The following is a 22696-nucleotide window of genomic DNA, read 5'->3' as shown; positions in this document are numbered from 1 at the left end:
TTCAGTCAACCCATTCCATTCTCTAATGGTACTATGGAAGAAGGAGCTCTTGTTTGAATTTGTTCTAGCATATGGAATAAGAAATGTATCTTTACCTTTTTGTCTTTGAGCTTTCTCGAGAAACTAAATAGTTAATGGACGCTGAATTCAATTTCACATTGCCTACTAAATAATGTGATGTTGCTAGTTCAGGCTGTCTTGAAGTCAACCAATTACTCTGCAATCGTTTGGGTGTAATTGTTCGGGTGTATTACGTGTAGTTGACCAACAACACAAACAAGAACTGGCACATCGATTGTAACAGGTGAAGAGATGTAGTCAACGATGATGAACAAGTTAATATATATTTATTATGATAAAAGGCCACAGTAGAAGTCTCTGTCACTAAACACGTCGTTACCCTGGAATGTTCTAACGCTAACTGATTTTCCGGTCTCTAACCCAACATATCCCAAACGTCACTAGTCCCGTTCAATATGCGTCTACTATGGTGCGTCGCTAAATAACTAAAATAACTAACCTATATAAATAAGGTGTCTAACAGATTCCTCCCCCCCTTGAAAAAAAAATATGTCAATATTTTTCCACTACTGTCAAGTCTTACAAGGGCATTTTCAATTTAAGGGGAAGACCACAAACATAAAATCTTGACATCTTCATCTTGACATCTTCATCTTGACAGTTCCTCATATTCAATGTTCATAACAGTTCATAACATTCCAAAATCATCTTCATTGGTACACCGTTCATCATGGAGGAAAATGTGGCATCTTATGGGCATGTCCTACACATCTCAAATGTTCTTCACTGGCAGTAATCTGATAAAATACAATATTTCAAAAAACAATTACAAACTTTATTTACACATTCAATACATTTTTTCTTACCACCCTTTTATACGCTTTTGTCCATTTTTCTTTTATACTCACCCTTTTCCATAGAACTAACTTTCGTCAATGATATATGAAATGATTCACACAAAAAAAAATATCCATACTTACTTTTAAATGCTTAACATCAAATTTACTTATCTCCCTTTTCCATAACATATAAATGGTGTCAATATATTAATATATATTACATACTCAATATAATCATAGTTTATTTACAAAATTGTTTCACTTCAATGTCATTCTAGACAATAAATCAGCTACAATATTCACAGATCCACTAATAGCTTTCACTTCAAATTTATACTCCTGTAGTGCTAAGAACCATCTATAAACACGACTGTTTTTCATGCTCTTTTGCTGTATATATTGAATAGGTTTATGATCAGTTAATAATATGAATTTCCTTCCTATTAGATAACTCTCTAGCTTAGTAATTACCCATATTACAGCTAAGGCTTCTCTTTCAATGACACTATATTTTTTCTCTGCCTCTGACAATTTTCTACTTACATATAATATAGGATGTAAGTTATCATAGTTCTGCATTAAACAACCACCAATAGCATTACCAGATGCATCAGTTGTGACATAAAATATTTTGTCTTTATCAGGTAGTCTTAATATTAGTTCATGACTAAAAACATCTTTAATTCTGTCAATAGCTTTCACACATTCCTCATTACAAACTACTTTTTGAGGTTTTCCTTTTTTAAGTAAGTCATTTAGTGGATTCACTATTTCTGCTAAGTTCTTTATAAACTTTCTGTAATACTTTACTATTCCTAATATGCTTTTAATTTGTCTTTTTGTTGTAGGTATTTCAATATTAAGTACTTTCTTTATGTTATCTTCAATAGGGCTAATCATGTTGTTATTTACTTTATGTCCTAAGAAAATTATTTCCTCCAATCCTATTTCTACTTTTTCTGCTTGAATTGTAAGTCCACTTTCTTTTATTATTTTGAATACTTCTTTTACATCTACCAAATGTTCCTCCCAACTATTATTAAAAATACATATGTCATCTAAATAGCAAATAACATTTTCTTTGTTTCCAATTATCATGTTCATCATTCTATTAAATGTGGCAGGTGCATTTACTAATCCAAAACTCATATAATTCCATTGAAAAATACCATATGGTGTTACAAATGCTGTGTAAGGTTTTGCATTTTCTGTTAAAGGTATTTGCCAATAACCTTTAGTTAAATCTAATTTAGTAAAAAATTTTGCTCCATTTAATTTATGTAAAATATCCTCTATATTTGGCATTGGATATGGGTCAAATTCTGTGATGTTGTTAAGTTTCCTATAATCAATACATAACCTTATATCTCCATTCTTCTTTTTGGCTATCACAATTGGTGAAGCATAAGGAGATGTTGATGGTTCAATTATACCTGATTCTAGTAAATTGTCTATTTCTTTCTTTACTTTGTCTTGTAAATGTAGCGGTATTCTATATGGCTTAAGCTTGATAGGTTTTGTGTCTGTTACTTTAATGTCATGTTTAATAATATTAGTTTTTCCTGGTATGCTGGAAAAAATTTCTTTGTATTCCTGTATTATTTTAGTTATATCTTTTGACTTTTCCTTAGTTAAATTATTAAGATTAATCTTTTGCCAAGTTTGATTCTCTTTTGTTTCTATTACAGGTATTTCCTTAATATCATTTTCATTATGATTTTCATTTGTTATTTTCATCAAGCATTCTTCTCTTTCTGAAAATTTATTTTCTATTTCCTCCTGAATGTTTTGTATCAACTCATCTTCTCTATCATGATATAGTTTCAAATTATTTATGTGATATGTTTTAACTTTCCCATTTATTTCAATTTGATAATTGACATCACTAATTTGTTTTATCACCTTAAATGGACCTTTCCATTGTTTACCAATTTTATTTTTCAGGTCATTTATTAATATTAATACGTTGTTTCCTACTTCTAGTGTTTTCAATTGTCTTTTCTTATTTAGATTCTCATGAGCACTTTGTTTGTATTTCTTATTGTTGTTATATGCTTGAGTCCATATTTCTTTCAATTCTGTTGTGATTGTTGTTTCACTGTCATTATTTAATTTATTCTCATTATCTATTAGATTTTCTTTAAAAACATCTAATTCATCTCTGGGTTTTCTTCCATGTATTATTTCATATGGTGAAAATTGTGTTGCTTCATGGATGTTGTTTCTATGAGCAAATAGTACATAGTTAATGTAATGATCCCACTTGTTCTGATTATTCTGAATTATCTTTGTTAGTGATCTTTTTAATGATCCACCATATCGTTCACATAAACCGTTACTCTCCGGGTGGTAAACCGAAGAGTATATGTGCTGTATATTGTATTGTTTAGTCCATTTCTTAAATTGTTCTGACTTAAACTGAGATCCCTGATCACTCAATATAATTTTAGGTATACCATGTCTTGTAATTACTTTTTGAGTTATGGCATTAATGATATTTTCTGCACTTGTATTTGATAATGGGATTGCCTCTGGGTATCTACTAAACATGTCTATTACTGTTAGAATGTATTTGTTATTATTTTCAGTTTGAATTAAAGGACCTATTAAATCAATAGATACTTTCTGAAATGGTGCTGTAGGTTCATCCATTTCTTGAATAGGTGCTTTATTCACTAGGCTTTTGTTAGATCTCTTTTGACATATGTCACATGAGTTTATGTATTTGTTGATTGTTGCTTTCATTTTGGGCCAAAATACTTGTTTTGACAAATTCCTATAACATTTCTTTACTCCCCTATGTGCTGCTAAATTATTATCATGTGTCATGATTAAAACATCTTTCCAATATTTCTGTGGTAAGACAAGTTGTTTTATTTTCTTGTTATCCTTACTTGTTTGTCTAAATAATATTTTATTCTCTATACAAAATTTCTCCATTGGATTATTATTGTTTTTATCTAATATTCTTGAATAAATTTTCCCAATAATATTGTCATTCATTTGTTCTAATGCAAATGTGGGTGTTGTTTCTTTTTCACTTTGAGATATTTGTGTTTCAAGACTATTTTGTGTTTCATTTTCTATCTCTCTTTCCTTAACATCTGTATTTTCTATTTGTATTACATTACTGGTTTCTTCTTCTTTATCATTACTTATTACATTTATTGTATTTTCCTGTTTCTCATCTTGTTTATTCATTGATCTTGTTATTACCATACTTGTTATATTTTGTGTTTCTATGTTTTCATGATTTTGTCTTATGTTTTTGTATTTGTTTTGCCAGTCTTCTAATTCTTTTCTTGAACATTCTTTAACTCCTTTTATGTTTCCTACTAACATATCATATCTCATTTCTGGTATTGCAATGCCATCACAATAACCAGTGAAAAATGGAGTTTCAATGTATACCCTTATAGCTTTAAATTCCCTTACAGTGCCATCTGCTAATTCTACTTTCTTAGTAAACCCTTTATACCAATGAGGTTTGACAAATTTAGTTTTTACTGCCAAAGTGTTACAACCTGAATCTCTGATTAATTCCACTGGAATTCTATCTACAAACCCTGGGTACACTGCAAAATTGTTCCTATTTCCTTCCATGAAATATACCCTATCTGTACCTTTATTTTTGTATTCCCTACTGTAACTCCTATTTCTGTAATTTTCCCTGTCATTCCTATCTCTACTCCTATATCTACTGTTATTTTGTTCATTGTATCTATTTCTACTTCCAGACCTACTATTCCCTCTTCTACAGTTAGCTGCTATATGACCTTTTCCTTGACATTTAAAACAGGTTATTTCACTATATTTTCTATTTCCACTATTTGATCTGTTTCTATTTCTACTTCTATCAACATTTTCTTTGGTGTATCCTATTAAATCTACTTTGCTCTTATCCCTATCAGAAAATGGTTTATTTGGATAGGCATTTTTGTATACTCTCATTATTTCTGTTATTTCATCTATAGTTTTTGGGTTTCTTTCTCTAATAAAAGATTGTAACTGAGGATCACATTTATTTACAAAGTTGTCCACTAGAATAAAATTTTTTAATCCTTCATAAGAGTTATTCACTTTTTCTAATTTTACCCACTTATTGAAAAAATCCTTTTCCATATTAATGGTAGTTTGGGGTTCTATTCCTAATGATGGTATATTGTCAAAGTATTTCTTTCTAAAAGTTGTAGCATTATGACCATATGCATTTAATAACTCTCTTTTTAAAACCTGATAGCTATCATCAATATGATGGTCATGATTTTGGCATATTGTTAGAGCTTGACCATGAACAAAGTCTATCAGTATTTCAGACCATTCTTCTTCAGGCATATTAAATGTAGACATTTTTGCCTCATATCTTTTCAGGAAATCACCAATGTCATCCTTCTGTTCATCAAAACTTTGTATCTTTCTCTTTAGCCATGTCTGTGAATTAGGGTTGTCTCTTTGAGTGGTATAATTATTTGAGTTATTTGTGTTATTTCTTTGTTCAGTTTGGGCTCTGGCTTGTGCTGCGTCCAATCTCATCTTCTCCATTTTAGCTTCATGCTCTCTCTGCCTTTCTTGGTCTTCTTTTTGCTTTTCATATTCTTCCTTTCTGATCCTTTCTTGCCTCTCTATCTCTTGTCTTTGATGTTCTTCTTGTCTTTCTATCTCTTCTTTTTCCCTTCTTATTTTATCTTGACGTTCCATTTCTTCCCTCACAACTTGCTGTACATAAGCGGCTAAGTCTTTTCCTTTTAACTCCATGGCCTTTCCATCCTGCATAGCTGTTTCCTTAACCTCCTTAAGGTCCACATATGATGATGTAGCCATTGTGTTTTATATTTTATATATATTTTTACTTAGCCTATATTGGTTATGGCTATACTTTAAAAGTTTTTACACACTTTTATACCAGTTTTAAGTGTTATGTCTCTATCTATAGATTTAGTAAATGTGTAAATCTAGTCTGAGTTATTATGGTTATATTCAAATCTGTATATTAGGTCCAGTATTACACACAAATTTAAATCTAGTATATTATAGTATGTATAATAATACTATTTAGATCTATAGTTATCAAGAGCACTATGACTTTTAGATCTATGGTAGATTCTTGTAACTGAACACCGACTTTCGGAAACTAGGTCAATTTTTTATTTTATTTTTTTATTTGGTGAAGGTTTAACTTACAAAAAAACTGAAAGCAGATTCTTATTCTGCAACTAAAGGACTATAAAAATAGCTGTGTTCCTTTGTATTACCACCCATAGTCAAGATTTTATTTTAAAATAAATTAGGTCACTTCATGCTCCTATTTTGAACGCAGTTTTTGGGCTTTCTCCTTTAGTTGAACAGTGAGCACCGGTGTTGAACACCACTATGTAATTGCTAATAAATTATATCGGTGTTACTTAAAAATTATTTAGATTGTAGTAAAAGAAGTAGATTCAATTTTGCAATATGTATTTATAGTCTATTTCCTCATATACTCTCTCTATTTCTCTCTTTTTATATATATATATATATATATATATATATATATATATATCGTGTATAGTTTATTTATTTAAATACCTATATAATCTATGTGTAGAAACAGACAGAAATAAATTTATATAGATTATAGAGCTATAAATTAATTATTTTAATTTAATAAACATGATATTTTCTACTAGGCTACTTGTATTTTCTCTCTGGCTTTCTTTTAACTCCCATCCAAGGACCCTCTTCTTGTTTTCATAATTTGGATGTTCGTTTTGTGACACCTTAACATCCCCTCCCTCCCATAGATGCTTATAATTCTTTTCATGACTCTCTCCCCCTTCCCTCCACTGCCTGTTGGATAGTTTGTGACACTACTCGCTGAGTGTATTCCTCTCCTCACCGCCAGCTTATCTGGCGTGATCACCTGCAGTGGGCATGGTCTCTGGCTTCAAATTAGCAGCCTGCACTTTTTTTTTTCATTCATAAGTTATATATTCTAGATATCTCTATCTAGGTCATGTTTATTCATTGAAAAAATCATAGATTTATTAATCCCAATAATATTTCTTAATACGATTTTGCTGTGTTCAAAAAGGAGAATGAGCTGAATTCATTATTATTTGTTTGGACACCCCCTTTTTTAATTTTATTTAACAGCTAACGGTATAAATGTGATTGGAATGTCTTTCTAAAGATGTTTGGAAGCTTATTTTGATATGCCCATCAGCCTACGATCAAACAGGCTCATGATATAGCCTTCATCCCTTATATGGGTATGAATTGCCGGGGGAGGTTAAAACAACAGCTTAACATACATGGTTACCGAGAATCTAAATTACTGCCATCTGCTTTGGAAAAACGGAACAAAATTACCAGAACTTATCTAAAATTGGACATGCTCAGTCCCGAATCGTCGATTTTAGCTCCAAACATAAAAACAAATGAATTACAAACAAAAAAAAGCGACCCGTTTAGAAAGGAGAATCCGATGGGGTGTTCAAACTATAAGAGCCTCCTCTAGTATGAATAACTATGATCAATTTTAAAATCTGGTATGACTGAAGTCACAGTGAAGTGTTTAGAGTAAATTCAAAGACTGTCTAGAGTCCAGATCTAGATTAGATTATGGTTCTATTTAACCATACGAAACAAATATGTGTATACAATGTCAAATATATCTTCAACAAGATACATATATCTAGAATGTACTACCTTCATTCATTTTTCAATTAATAATATTTCAAATTAGAGTCTAGATGATTAAATTGTACCAAAGAGATGTACAACAATTTGTAGATCTAAATTTAGCCAGACGACAGTGTTTGACTACATAGCCAGTTTCGGCATTATTCTCATGGCAAAATCATATTTGATTTTAACCGCTCAAACTAAAATTATTTTAGTCTGATTCACAATGAAAGAATCCTACCCGCACTTTCTATCATTAAGTGAAAAAAAAATACAGATCTAATTAAATTAATAAAAATAAATAATTTAAAATAATATAAACAAATGAAATAATTAAAATGAGACTATCGCTATGGGTTGGGATATGACAATATGGCACACAATGATAACGTCACGAAGTAACCAGGCAACAACGGATATGACGTTTACACAAACAAAACAAATTACAACCCTAAACGTATAATATAGCTTTTCATCTAAATTACGTCTTCTACCCCGACGGGTTTTAAGGCGCACCACCTGATTTTACTCAGGCTAACGTACCAAATTTAGACAAAATCTATTTCTAAGGGCAATCTAAACATATACTAATAAGAAAAATGGCACTTAGCTTTTGATAAGAAAGATCCCTTTGTTCGGACTCCCGAATATGCTAGATCACAACAAATTCCACTGCCTCTCTTCCAGTTCTGACTCTGTTCTCCGGTGCTACTAGTATCCCACGTAATGCCACAGATGTCCTGATATGCCACAGTAAAATGTTTCGGTTCCTTCGGTGACTGTTGATGACCGTATGTGTAGTTCCGACGACTTTGTGTACACAGTTACTGACGAATAGGTTAACGGTTCTTCTGGCGATGACTTGACTTGTGTAGACGACTACTGACAAATAACAGTCTCTTGACGGCAACTTGATCTGGACGACTGACGAATAACGAATTTCTTGACGATGACTTGATCTGGGCTGACGAATAACGACTTTCTTGACGATGACTTGATCTGGGCTGACGAATAACGACTTTCTTGACGATGACTTGATCTGGGCTGACGAATAACGGCTTTCTAAAATAGTTCACTGCTTCTGCTGCTACTCTGGTAGTACGACGAAGTTTGCTGTTGTACTCTGCTTCACTAGACCAACTGTCCAATGTAGACTAGGTGAAACCAAGGTCACCTCCGACGACGTTCCGTTATACGACTAACGGTTTTCAACGAAATTAAGTGGATGTAGCTGTTTCCACAACTTCACTGCTAACAAGTCTAGGTATGGTCTAGACCGACGAATACTAGATAGATCAATGTTCAGTACTGATAAAGATTACTTCACTAACCTTCCAAAGGTTAAACACAGTGACCGTTATAAACGTGGCAAGCAACCGGTTCAATGAGCAAACTGCTCCACAAGAATCTCTCCAAGGGTAAGACGACAGAGCGATTTCGATTTAGTTAGCTACCAAACTTGTAGTACTCACAATACTTCTGACAGCGGGCAAACTGTCCTTCTCGAAACTGACGAGGTAAAACTTGATACTCAATGTGGCTCCTATGACGAAGAAAAAATATGTCCAACAGGTTCACTAACGATCTCTCACCCGTTATGAACGAACGGTTTCTCTGGTTGTAGGTCGATTCAGCATATGAAGATCAGGCTTTGATACTATACTGGTTAAGTAGACCAGACGTTACGATGATTACTGTCCTGACGAAGGTCACCCTGAGTTAACGGCTCGTTGAACGTGCGATCAAACAGGCGACGACTGTATGTAGATCTAGAACAAAGTCACTCTGCGATGCTGCTGTGTTCAGCCGTACTCCGATGAAATCTTATAACTTCGAGTGCACGACCCTCACCTGAGTAAACGTTCTGCTTCGAGGTCCGGTTCGATGTTCGTCTTCAACAGGGGTCCGGCTTCGAGGTTCGGGGTCGAGGTTCGGCTTCGAGGTTCGGGGTCGCCACTGTGATGTTGCTAGTTCAGGCTGTCTTGAAGTCAACCAATTACTCTGCAATCGTTTGGGTGTAATTGTTCGGGTGTATTACGTGTAGTTGACCAACAACACAAACAAGAACTGGCACATCGATTGTAACAGGTGAAGAGATGTAGTCAACGATGATGAACAAGTTAATATATATTTATTATGATAAAAGGCCACAGTAGAAGTCTCTGTCACTAAACACGTCGTTACCCTGGAATGTTCTAACGCTAACTGATTTTCCGGTCTCTAACCCAACATATCCCAAACGTCACTAGTCCCGTTCAATATGCGTCTACTATGGTGCGTCGCTAAATAACTAAAATAACTAACCTATATAAATAAGGTGTCTAACAATAAACAGAAGTGACAAACTAATTTCATTTTGCAGTGTTAAAATGTCCACGCCCATTGCCTAAAAGACAGGGGCAGACGATGAAATGAACCACTGTCCCAGGGCAGCCAACGTTTCTTTAAGAAAACACAGTTTAAAATAATTGCCTAAATAATGAATGCTTTTATTATTTATCCTTACAGATCGTTGAGACGCAGAAGTCTATAAATGTCTTGATATCGCCAGCTCGGACAGAGTACTCTCTAAAGCTAGGACTATTGGTGGATAAGTTAATGCCAAACACGTTCCTGGTTAACCTGTTGATTTTTTTATGAAAACCTTGAGAAGTTTTCCTTTTCCACAATGTGAGCGGCTTTTTTCATGCGCCCAAGATTTTAACAAGGATTTGATTCCGTACTCTCGTAAACCGTTTGTTTCGAGCTTATAACATCTCATTAGTGAAATCACAGACACATCGACAGATTGGCAGTTGGGGGGGGGGGGGAGCTCACAGATATCTGATAGACAAGATGTCAAAAACTTCAAACAGTGGAAGGCTATCTGGTCGTGGGTAGAGTGGTATGCACGCTAGACTGTCGTTTGGTGCTCTCCATGGTCCATGGGTCGAACCCTCAGGGAGGTTTGGGCTATAATAAAATTATCTTCAAACATAAAAGAACGTCACAAACATGTAATTATCTCCTGGGAAGTGGGTAACTTGGTATTAGAGAGGATTTGGAACTCACTCCACAGTGAACTCTTTTTTTTTTAAATCCCATTTGGTGAAATAATATTTAAAATGATAATGTTAATATTAATTGCTATTTAAGCTGCATATATGAACGTAAAGAGACTATAACAAAATGTAACAAAATGTATTGCGATAGTTTCTACTGATCATTCTTTAAAATTTAATATCAACAATTGATCAAACCAACTAACTATTGAACAAACAAAACGTCTATGTCAGTAACATCAATTTATTGTGTAGTCGACGCCAGGCTTAAAATTGGAATACAATTAAACAGCCTTGGCCAAACTTTTTAAAAAATGCGAACTAAAATAGCGAAACAAATACAGAAAGTAGGAAAACGACGAATAGCTGACTCTGATACGATGCTCTTGAGAATGCTTCCAGAGCTGAAAGAAACAGATAGTTTTTTTTTAAACAAGCAATCAATTATTCTACACCAGCTAATCTTATGGTTGCAAATGTATTTAATTTATTTGTTTATGATTAATTTCACTTTTTTAATCCTTGTAATTTATGTAACTAAATTAGTAATAAGCCTCACACGACAATCTGCAAAGTCAGCTCATACCACCACTTCAGTCAAGTAATATTTCTTTCCCTTGTTTGAGATACAAAACAAAGTAATGTGTAACCAAAAATTCCTTAACAAATCGTTTAATTACTTTTTTTTTGTGTGTGTTATTGATTCTTGTGTTGTCGAGGAAAAGAAGTAATTGTGCGAAATTTCCGCTTGCTGCTAGCTTGGATGTTTGAGAAATAACGTGTACAAACTTTTGGCAAGACAGACAGACAGACAGACAGAGTGAGTTGAGAAAAGCTTTGTAAAAAATTGCATTCTCTGACTGCCCGCATTGTAACGCCCTCCCCCTACACAGACACAGTTTAAGACAATTTATTTTGTGTCCGCCAATGAAACGCCCGCCCCTATAAAAAAAAAAACTTTTTGCCACTGCCACCTACACTAACAAACACACACACTCACACATAGACACATTCACACACTCACAAACACTCACACATAAAATTTACATTTCAATTCTAGGACACTGCAACTTTTGCGTTCGCAGTGGGCCCCGCACTTTTATAAGCCTCGCGCTAAGTCTAGGAGTACATTTTTAAATTAAACCAATTATAACTTATATATACGAGGCGCGGTGGCTGAGTGGTGTAGCGCTAAAATTGGCATCCGAACTGGGGGGTCCCGGGTTCAAATCTTGGTCAAAACTGGGATTATTAATTTGGGGATTTTTGCATCACTGGGTCCACCCGTGCTCTAATAGGTCCCTGACATTGGTCGTTGTGCTGGCCACATGACACCCTCGTTAACCGTAGGCCACAGAAACAGATGACCTTTACATTATCTGCACTAAATACTACCAGGTCTGAAAGGTGAACTTTACATTACTTATAACTTATATATAAAAGCAGGGTTTCCGCGGTCTATTGATTTTCCAGGGGATCCTGGAAAGCTTTTGAAATTGCAAAATATACGCAAAAGTTATGAACATCTCCTAAAATTATCAAAATCTCTTGAAAACTAGATAAAGTTTTCATTTTGGGGCGCCAATCATACGCGAGATTAAAAAACGTATTGTCACAAAATCTTAATTTTATCATTATGCTTATCCCTACCCAGACTGGGCCAGGCAATCCGTTTCGCATAGGGCCCCGCAATTGTTTAGGCCGGCCCTGCCCCAATACATATATATATATATATATATATATATATATATATAAATCGACAATGACATGTCGCTGATTCTAAGAGATCTTGAAAATCGGATATGGAGTTTAAAACTAACAAGACTGAGAACTTACCGCAAAGCGATTCTCTACAATATCTATCAGGTGGGCACATCGAGCAAGCCATTCCATCGATGTACAAAGGTCTACCAATAGTATTGCCACTATGGGCAAATAAAATAGCCATTTATTTATTAACAGTTCTAGTTATACTTCATTAAGGAAAAAACAAACGTGTATATTGTAGTAATTACTAGAACAATTACAGCAATATACTAGGGGTTTGTAAAACAAGCGAAATATACAAAATCCTTTTTAATAAACAAAAGCTTACACAAGGGGAAAAACGCAGCCCTTAAAAAATAAATCTGTCAATAATGTAGAAGTTATTTCACTTATTTAATGTCAAACAAAAAAGGTAATTACTAATATTTAAAAAAATGTTGGGGGGGTTTTTTAGGGTATAATAAATAATTTGTAAAAGTTTGAACTTGATCCGAGAATGGGTGTTGAGAAACTCGGCATGTGTTGAGAACCAAATTACAAAACAATGGCATTACCGTGTTTCCATAGTTTTGTTCCCTTGTTATTACACCATTTGTTTCATTGTTCTGTGCCAAAAATACTATTGATGAGTAATGACTGCGTGTGTATATGTGTATTAGTCTACTTACGCCGGTCCATACTGACAAGTGATGTAATTGGCATTAGAGATGACATCTTTATACCCCGTCCCGGTTAGCGTTGAGCACAACTTTTTCCCACATCCCAGAGCGTAGGATTTGGCCCACACAACCTGTGAGGGGTACAAAATAATGCTAGCGTAATGTATCTAGAGCACACACACACACGCGTAATGTATCTATGTTATATAGACCTCTAGCGCACACACACACACGTAATGTATCTATGTTATATAGACCTCTAGCGCACACACACACGCGTAATGTATCTATGTTATATAGACCTCTAGCGCACACACACACGCGTAATGTATCTATGTTATATAGACCTCTAGCGCACACACTGTTAGACACCTTATTTATATAGGTTAGTTATTTTAGTTATTTAGCGACGCACCATAGTAGACGCATATTGAACGGGACTAGTGACGTTTGGGATATGTTGGGTTAGAGACCGGAAAATCAGTTAGCGTTAGAATATTCCAGGGTAACGACGTGTTTAGTGACAGAGACTTCTACTGTGGCCTTTTATCATAATAAATATATATTAACTTGTTCATCATCGTTGACTACATCTCTTCACCTGTTACAATCGATGTGCCAGTTCTTGTTTGTGTTGTTGGTCAACTACACGTAATACACCCGAACAATTACACCCAAACGATTGCAGAGTAATTGGTTGACTTCAAGACAGCCTGAACTAGCAACATCACAGTGGCGACCCCGAACCTCGAAGCCCGACGAACATCGAACCGGACCTCGAAGCAGAACGTTTACTCAGGTGAGGGTCGTGCACTCGAAGATAAGATTTCATCGGAGTACGGCTGAACACAGCAGCATCGCAGAGTGACTTTGTTTTAGATCTACATGCAGTCGTCGCCTGTTTGATCGCACGTTCAACGAGCCGTTAACTCAGGGTGACCTTCGTCAGGACCGTAATCATCGCAACGCCTGATCTTCATATGCTGAACCGACCTACAACCAGAGAAACCGTTCATTCATAACGGGTGAGAGATCGTTAGTGAACCTGTTGGACATATTTTTTCTTCGTCATAGGAGCCACATTGAGTATCAAGTTTTACCTCGTCAGTTTCGAGAAGGACAGTTTGCCCGCTGTCAGAAGTATTGTGAGTACTACAAGTTTGGTAGCTAACTAAATCGAAATCGCTCTGTCGTCTTACCCTTGGAGAGATTCTTGTGGAGCAGTTTGCTCATTGAACCGGTTGCTTGCCACGTTTATAACGGTCACTGTGTTTAACCTTTGGAAGGTTAGTGAAGTAATCTTTATCAGTACTGAACATTGATCTATCTAGTATTCGTCGGTCTAGACCATACCTAGACTTGTTAGCAGTGAAGTTGTGGAAACAGCTACATCCACTTAATTTCGTTGAAAACCGTTAGTCGTATAACGGAACGTCGTCGGAGGTGACCTTGGTCTCACCTAGTCTACATTGGACAGTTTGGTCTAGTGAAGCAGAGTACAACAGCAAACTTCGTCGTACTACCAGAGTAGCAGCAGAAGCAGTGAACTATTTTAGAGAACCGTTATTCGTCAGCCCAGATCAAGTCATCGTCGAGAAAGTCGTTATTCGTCAGCCCAGATCAAGTCATCGTCAAGAAAGCCGTTATTCGTCAGCCCAGATCAAGTCATCGTCAAGAAATTCATTATTCGTCAGTCGTCCAGATCAAGTTGCCGTCAAGAGACTGTTATTTGTCAGTAGTCATCTACACAAGTCAAGTCATCGCCAGAAGAACCGTTAACCTATTCGTCAGTAACTGTGTATACAAAGTCGTCGGAACTACACATACGGTCATCAACAGTCGTCAAAGAAACTGGAACATTTTGCTGTGGCATATCAGGACATCTGTGGCATTACGTGGGATACTGGTAGCACCGGAGAACAGAGTCAGAACTGGAAGAGAGGCAGTGGAATTTGTTGTGATCTAACATATTCGGGAGTCCGAACAAAGGGATCTTTCTTATCAAAAGCTAAGTGCCATTTTTCTTATTAGTATATGTTTAGATTGCCCTTAGAAATAGATTTTGTCTAAATTTGGTACGTTAGCCTGAGTAAAATCAGGTGGTGCGCCTTAAAACCCGTCGGGGTAGAAGACGTAATTTAGATGAAAAGCTATATTATACGTTTAGGATTGTAATTTGTTTTGTTTGTGTAAACGTCATATCCGTTGTTGCCTGGTTACTTCGTGACGTTATCATTGTGTGCCATATTGTCACATCCCAACCCATAGTGATAGTCTCATTTAATTATTTCATTTGTTTATATTATTTTAAATTATTTATTTTTATTAATTTAATTAGATCTGTATTTTTTTTTCACTTAATGATAGAAAGTGCGGGTAGGATTCTTTTACTGTGAATCAGACTAAAATAATTTTAGTTTGAGCGGTTAAAATCAAATATGATTTTGCCATGAGAATAATGCCGAAACTGGCTATGTAGTCAAACACTGTCGTCTGGCTAAATTTAGATCTGCAAATTGTTGTACATCTCTTTGGTACAATTTAATTATCTAGACTCTACTTTGAAATATTATTAAGTTGAAGATGAATGAAGGTAGTACATTCTAGATATATGTATCTTGTTGAAGATATATTTGACATTGTATACACATATTTGTTTCGTATGGTTAAATAGAACCATAATCTAATCTAGATCTAGACTCTAGACAGTCTTTGAATTTACTCTAAACACTTCACTGTGACTTCAGTCATACCAGATTTTAAAATTGATCATAGTTATTCATACTAGATCTAAAAGTCATAGTGCTCTTGATAACTATAGATCTAAATAGTATTATTATACATACTATAATATACTAGATTTAAATTTGTGTGTAATACTGGACCTAATATACAGATTTGAATATAACCATAATAACTCAGACTAGATTTACACATTTACTAAATCTATAGATAGAGACATAACACTTAAAACTGGTATAAAAGTGTGTAAAAACTTTTAAAGTATAGCCATAACCAATATAGGCTAAGGAAAAATATATATAAAATATAAAACACAATGGCTACATCATCATATGTGGACCTTAAGGAGGTTAAGGAAACAGCTATGCAGGATGGAAAGGCCATGGAGTTAAAAGGAAAAGACTTAGCCGCTTATGTACAGCAAGTTGTGAGGGAAGAAATGGAACGTCAAGATAAAATAAGAAGGGAAAAAGAAGAGATAGAAAGACAAGAAGAACATCAAAGACAAGAGATAGAGAGGCAAGAAAGGATCAGAAAGGAAGAATATGAAAAGCAAAAAGAAGACCAAGAAAGGCAGAGAGAGCATGAAGCTAAAATGGAGAAGATGAGATTGGACGCAGCACAAGCCAGAGCCCAAACTGAACAAAGAAATAACACAAATAACTCAAATAATTATACCACTCAAAGAGACAACCCTAATTCACAGACATGGCTAAAGAGAAAGATACAAAGTTTTGATGAACAGAAGGATGACATTGGTGATTTCCTGAAAAGATATGAGGCAAAAATGTCTACATTTAATATGCCTGAAGAGGAATGGTCTGAAATACTGATAGACTTTGTTCATGGTCAAGCTCTAACAATATGCCAAAATCATGACCATCATATTGATGATAGCTATCAGGTTTTAAAAAGAGAGTTATTAAATGCATATGGTCATAATGCTACAACTTTTAGAAAGAAATACTTTGACAATATACCATCATTAGGAATAGAACCCCAAACTACCATTAATATGGAAAAGGATTTTTTCAATAAGTGGGTAAAATTAGAAAAAGTGAATAACTCTTATGAAGGATTAAAAAATTTTATTCTAGTGGACAACTTTGTAAATAAATGTGATCCTCAGTTACAATCTTTTATTAGAGAAAGAAACCCAAAAACTATAGATGAAATAACAGAAATAATGAGAGTATACAAAAATGCCTATCCAAATAAACCATTTTCTGATAGGGATAAGAGCAAAGTAGATTTAATAGGATACACCAAAGAAAATGTTGATAGAAGTAGAAATAGAAACAGATCAAATAGTGGAAATAGAAAATATAGTGAAATAACCTGTTTTAAATGTCAAGGAAAAGGTCATATAGCAGCTAACTGTAGAAGAGGGAATAGTAGGTCTGGAAGTAGAAATAGATACAATGAACAAAATAACAATAGATATAGGAGTAGAGATAGGAATGACAAGGGAAATTATAGAAATAGAAGTTACAGTAGGGAATACAAAAGTAAAGGTACAGATAGGATATATTTCATGGAAGGAAATAGGAACAATTTTGCAGTGTACCCAGGGTTTGTAGATAGAATTCCGGTGGAATTAATCAGAGATTCAGGTTGTAACACTTTGGCAGTAAAAACTAAATTTGTCAAACCTCATTGGTATAAAGGGTTTACTAGGAAAGTAGAATTAGCAGATGGCACTGTAAGGGAATTTAAAGCTATAAGGGTGTACATTGAAACTCCATTTTTCACTGGTTATTGTGATGGCATTGCAATACCAGAAATGAGATATGATATGTTAGTAGGAAACATAAAAGGAGTTAAAGAATGTTCAAGAAAAGAATTAGAAGACTGGCAAAACAAATACAAAAACATAAGACAAAATCATGAAAACATAGAAACACAAAATATAACAAGTATGATAATAACAAGATCAATGGATAAAAAAGATGAGAAACAGGAAAATACAATAAATGTAATTAGTAATGATAAAGAAAAACAAACCAGTAATGTAATACAAATAGAAAATACAGATGTTAAGGAAAAAGAGATAGAAAATGAAACACAAAATAGTCTTGAAACACAAATATCTCAAAGTGAAAAAGAAACAACACCCACATTTGCATTAGAACAAATGAATGACAATATTATTGGGAAAATTTATTCAAGAATATCAGATAAAAACAATAATAATCCAATGGAGAAATTTTGTATAGAGAATAAAATATTATTTAGACAAACAAGTAATGATAACAAGAAAATAAAACAACTTGTCTTACCACAGAAATATTGGAAAGATGTTTTAATCATGACACATGATAATAATTTAGCAGCACATAGGGGAGTAAAGAAATGTTATAGGAATTTGTCAAAACAAGTATTTTGGCCCAAAATGAAAGCAACAATCAACAAATACATAAACTCATGTGACATATGTCAAAAGAGATCTAACAAAAGCCTAGTGAATAAAGCACCTATTCAAGAAATGGATGAACCTACAGCACCATTTCAGAAAGTATCTATTGATTTAATAGGTCCTTTAATTCAAACTGAAAATAATAACAAATACATTCTAACAGTAATAGACATGTTTAGTAGATACCCAGAGGCAATCCCATTATCAAATACAAGTGCAGAAAATATCATTAATGCCATAACTCAAAAAGTAATTACAAGACATGGTATACCTAAAATTATATTGAGTGATCAGGGATCTCAGTTTAAGTCAGAACAATTTAAGAAATGGACTAAACAATACAATATACAACACATATACTCTTCGGTTTACCACCCGGAGAGTAACGGTTTATGTGAACGATATGGTGGATCATTAAAAAGATCACTAACAAAAATAATTCAGAATAATCAGAACAAGTGGGATCATTACATTAACTATGTACTATTTGCTCATAGAAACAACATCCATGAAGCAACACAATTTTCACCATATGAAATAATACATGGAAGAAAACCCAGAGATGAATTAGATGTTTTTAAAGAAAATCTAATAGGCAATGAGAATAAATTAAATAATGACAGTGAAACAACAATCACAACAGAATTGAAAGAAATATGGACTCAAGCATATAACAACAATAAGAAGTACAAACAAAGTGCTCATGAGAATATAAATAAGAAAAGACAATTGATAACACTAGAAGTAGGAAACAATGTATTAATATTGATAAATGACCTGAAAAATAAAATTGGTAAACAATGGAAAGGTCCATTTAAGGTGATAAAACAAATTAGTGATGTGAATTATCAAATTGAAATAAATGGGAAAATTAAAACATATCACATAAATAATTTGAAACTGTATCATGATAGAGAAGATGAGTTGATACAAAACATTCAGGAGGAAATAGAAAATAAATTTTCAGAAAGAGAAGAATGCTTGATGATAATAACAAATGAAAATCATAATGAAAATGATATTAAGGAAATACCTGTAATAGAAACAAAAGAGAATCAAACTTGGCAAAAGATTAATCTTAATAATTTAACTAAGGAAATGTCAAAAGATATAACTAAAATAATACAGGAATACAAAGAAATTTTTTCCAGTATACCAGGAAAAACTAATATTATTAAACATGACATTAAAGTAACAGATCCAAAACCTATCAAGCTTAAGCCATATAGAATACCGCTACATTTACAAGACAAAGTAAAGAGAGAAATAGACAATTTACTAGAATCAGGTATAATTGAGCCATCAACATCTCCTTATGCTTCACCAATTGTGATAGCCAAAAAGAAGAATGGAGATATAAGGTTATGTATTGATTATAGGAAACTTAACAACATCACAGAATTTGACCCATATCCAATGCCAAATATAGAGGATATTTTACATAAATTAAATGGAGCAAAATTTTTTACTAAATTAGATTTAACTAAAGGTTATTGGCAAATACCTTTAACAGAAAATGCAAAACCTTACACAGCATTTGTAACACCATATGGTATTTTTCAATGGAATTATATGAGTTTTGGATTAGTAAATGCACCTGCCACATTTAATAGAATGATGAACATGATAATTGGAAACAAAGAAAATGTTATTTGCTATTTAGATGACATATGTATTTTTAATAATAGTTGGGAGGAACATTTGGTAGATGTAAAAGAAGTGTTCAAAATAATAAAAGAAAGTGGACTTACAATTCAAGCAGAAAAAGTAGAAATAGGATTGGAGGAAATAATTTTCTTAGGACATAAAGTAAATAACAACATGATTAGCCCTATTGAAGATAACATAAAGAAAGTACTTAATATTGAAATACCTACAACAAAAAGACAAATTAAAAGCATATTAGGAATAGTAAAGTATTACAGAAAGTTTATAAAGAACTTAGCAGAAATAGTGAATCCACTAAATGACTTACTTAAAAAAGGAAAACCTCAAAAAGTAGTTTGTAATGAGGAATGTGTGAAAGCTATTGACAGAATTAAAGATGTTTTTAGTCATGAACTAATATTAAGACTACCTGATAAAGACAAAATATTTTATGTCACAACTGATGCATCTGGTAATGCTATTGGTGGTTGTTTAATGCAGAACTATGATAACTTACATCCTATATTATATGTAAGCAGAAAATTGTCAGAGGCAGAGAAAAAATATAGTGTCATTGAAAGAGAAGCCTTAGCTGTAATATGGGTAATTACTAAGCTAGAGAGCTATTTAATAGGAAGGAAATTCATTTTATTAACTGATCATAAACCTATTCAGTATATACAGCAAAAGAGCATGAAAAACAGTCGTGTTTATAGATGGTTCTTAGCACTACAGGAGTATAAATTTGAAGTGAAAGCTATTAGTGGATCTGTGAATATTGTAGCTGATTTATTGTCTAGAATGACATTGAAGTGAAACAATTTTGTAAATAAACTATGATTATATTGAGTATGTAATATATATTAATATATTGACACCATTTATATGTTATGAAAAGGGAGATAAGTAAAGTTGATGTTAAGCATTTAAAAGTAAGTATGGATATTTTTTTTTGTGTGAATCATTTCATATATCATTGACGAAAGTTAGTTCTATGGAAAAGGGTGAGTATAAAAGAAAAATGGACAAAAGCGTATAAAAGGGTGGTAAGAAAAAATGTATTGAATGTGTAAATAAAGTTTGTAATTGTTTTTTGAAATATTGTATTTTATCAGATTACTGCCAGTAAAGAACATTTGAGATGTGTAGGACATGCCCATAAGATGCCACATTTTCCTCCATGATGAACTGTGTACCAATGAAGATGATTCTGGAATGTTATGAACTGTTATGAACATTGACATGAATATGAGGAACTGTCAAGATGAAGATGTCAAGATGAAGAGATCAAGATTTTATGTTTGTGGTCTTCCCCTTAAATTGAAAATGCCCTTGTAAGACTTGACAGTAGTGGAAAAATATTGACATATTTTTTTTTCAAGGGGGGGAGGAATCTGTTAGACACCTTATTTATATAGGTTAGTTATTTTAGTTATTTAGCGACGCACCATAGTAGACGCATATTGAACGGGACTAGTGACGTTTGGGATATGTTGGGTTAGAGACCGGAAAATCAGTTAGCGTTAGAATATTCCAGGGTAACGACGTGTTTAGTGACAGAGACTTCTACTGTGGCCTTTTATCATAATAAATATATATTAACTTGTTCATCATCGTTGACTACATCTCTTCACCTGTTACAATCGATGTGCCAGTTCTTGTTTGTGTTGTTGGTCAACTACACGTAATACACCCGAACAATTACACCCAAACGATTGCAGAGTAATTGGTTGACTTCAAGACAGCCTGAACTAGCAACATCACACACACACGCGTAATGTATCTATGTTATATAGACCTCTAGCGCACACACACACACGTAATGTATCTATGTTATATAGACCTCTAGCGCACACACACACACGTAATGTATCTATGTTATATAGACCTCTAGCGCACACACACACACGTAATGTATCTATGTTATATAGACCTCTAGCGCACACACACACGCGTAATGTATCTATGTTATATAGACCTCTAGCGCACACACACACATACATAAACTTATCATCCGATTATTTTTTCTTAGGAGTATAGGGCAGATGGTGTTAAAGTCATTCGTTTCATGGCCAACGGTTTTCACAAGCAGGGTGTCATGTGACCAGCACAACGACCAACCGCCTCAACTTCTCCAATTAAAGTCAGGCACCCATTAGAGTTGGATAGACTAGGGGGCGCCCTGAAAATCCCGAATTTCAAAATTAGTCTTCATCGAGATTCGAAATGAGTTATGGAGGAGCGGGGGATGAATATGTAAATTCATTAAAGTATCAAGTACTTAGCTGAGACGGGGAAGGGAGAGTATTGTGTGTGGACTGTGGTCTAAGGTCTAAAAAGAAAAAAAAAAACCTCATCCACCCCCTCACTACAAAAAAAAAAAAAATTTTCGACTGATTGCAACAACCTGGTCAGATAGACGTAGTGAGCCTACACCTGTAGTCCTAGTGTAGTATTTATAGTCGATTGTGTTGACCATCACGCGTTTTTTTTTTCCTTTGGCTCACGCAATAGTGTTAAGTGGTCAGTCAAAAAAAAGATGACACATTGGCATGGACAGTCAAGCATATAGATAAATCATACCCATACACATGGGCGTAATTCAAACCCCCCCCTCCCGAAAAAAAATCATGGCTACGCCCATACCCATACACTAGTTACAGAGGTCAAGGGTTTTTTTAACACTCCAGTACTCTTTTGTTTGCTAGATACTACTGCGGTACTATTGTTCAATTTCTTTTATGCGATTTTAAATTTTACCGTAGGGTATTTTGTTATTTAATAAGTCACAAGGATTAAACAATGAAATTAGCTTTCTTTCTTAAGATTTTAATACAAGGTAAAAGATACACTTACGCAAACATGCACATCTTTATTTTATTTTATTTTATTGTGCAAAGA

General features: G+C 33.9%; 1 protein-coding gene and 2 long non-coding RNA genes across 6 annotated transcripts in view; 1 reads left to right on the top strand and 2 right to left on the bottom strand.

The window, feature by feature from the left end:
* Window positions 1-330: 330 nt before the first annotated feature.
* Window positions 331-9847, bottom strand: LOC129927191 (uncharacterized). Its single transcript, XR_008778786.1, has 2 exons — window positions 7548-9847; window positions 331-818 (listed from the first exon to the last, which is right to left on the bottom strand). It is a non-coding gene; the product is annotated as an uncharacterized LOC129927191 (long non-coding RNA).
* A 945-nt stretch (window positions 9848-10792) lies between these two features.
* The window catches only part of LOC106080050 (peptidase inhibitor 16-like), a 28528-nt gene continuing 16624 nt past the window's right edge, over window positions 10793-22696 (bottom strand). For 3 of the 4 annotated variants that reach the window (XM_056034588.1, XM_056034587.1, XM_056034589.1), the window contains 3 exons: window positions 13000-13121; window positions 12401-12489; window positions 10793-10968 (listed from right to left, as the gene is read on the bottom strand). In XM_056034588.1, the coding sequence (XP_055890563.1) occupies window positions 10886-10968; window positions 12401-12489; window positions 13000-13121 (294 nt within the window). In that variant the 3' untranslated portion in view covers window positions 10793-10885. Of the gene's footprint in view, window positions 10969-11123; window positions 11181-12400; window positions 12490-12999; window positions 13122-22696 lie in introns of all 4 variants that reach the window. The other variant, XM_056034590.1, reaches the window with a different exon arrangement.
* Window positions 13358-21403, top strand: LOC129927193 (uncharacterized). The gene is made up of 2 exons (XR_008778790.1): window positions 13358-15583; window positions 20911-21403. It is a non-coding gene; the product is annotated as an uncharacterized LOC129927193 (long non-coding RNA).

The sequence above is a fragment of the Biomphalaria glabrata genome, chromosome 7, assembly GCF_947242115.1.
Source record: "Biomphalaria glabrata chromosome 7, xgBioGlab47.1, whole genome shotgun sequence".
NCBI lineage: Eukaryota > Metazoa > Mollusca > Gastropoda > Planorbidae > Biomphalaria > Biomphalaria glabrata.
Note: the sequence above shows the minus strand (reverse complement) of the source record. Positions and strands in the feature narration are given on the sequence as shown.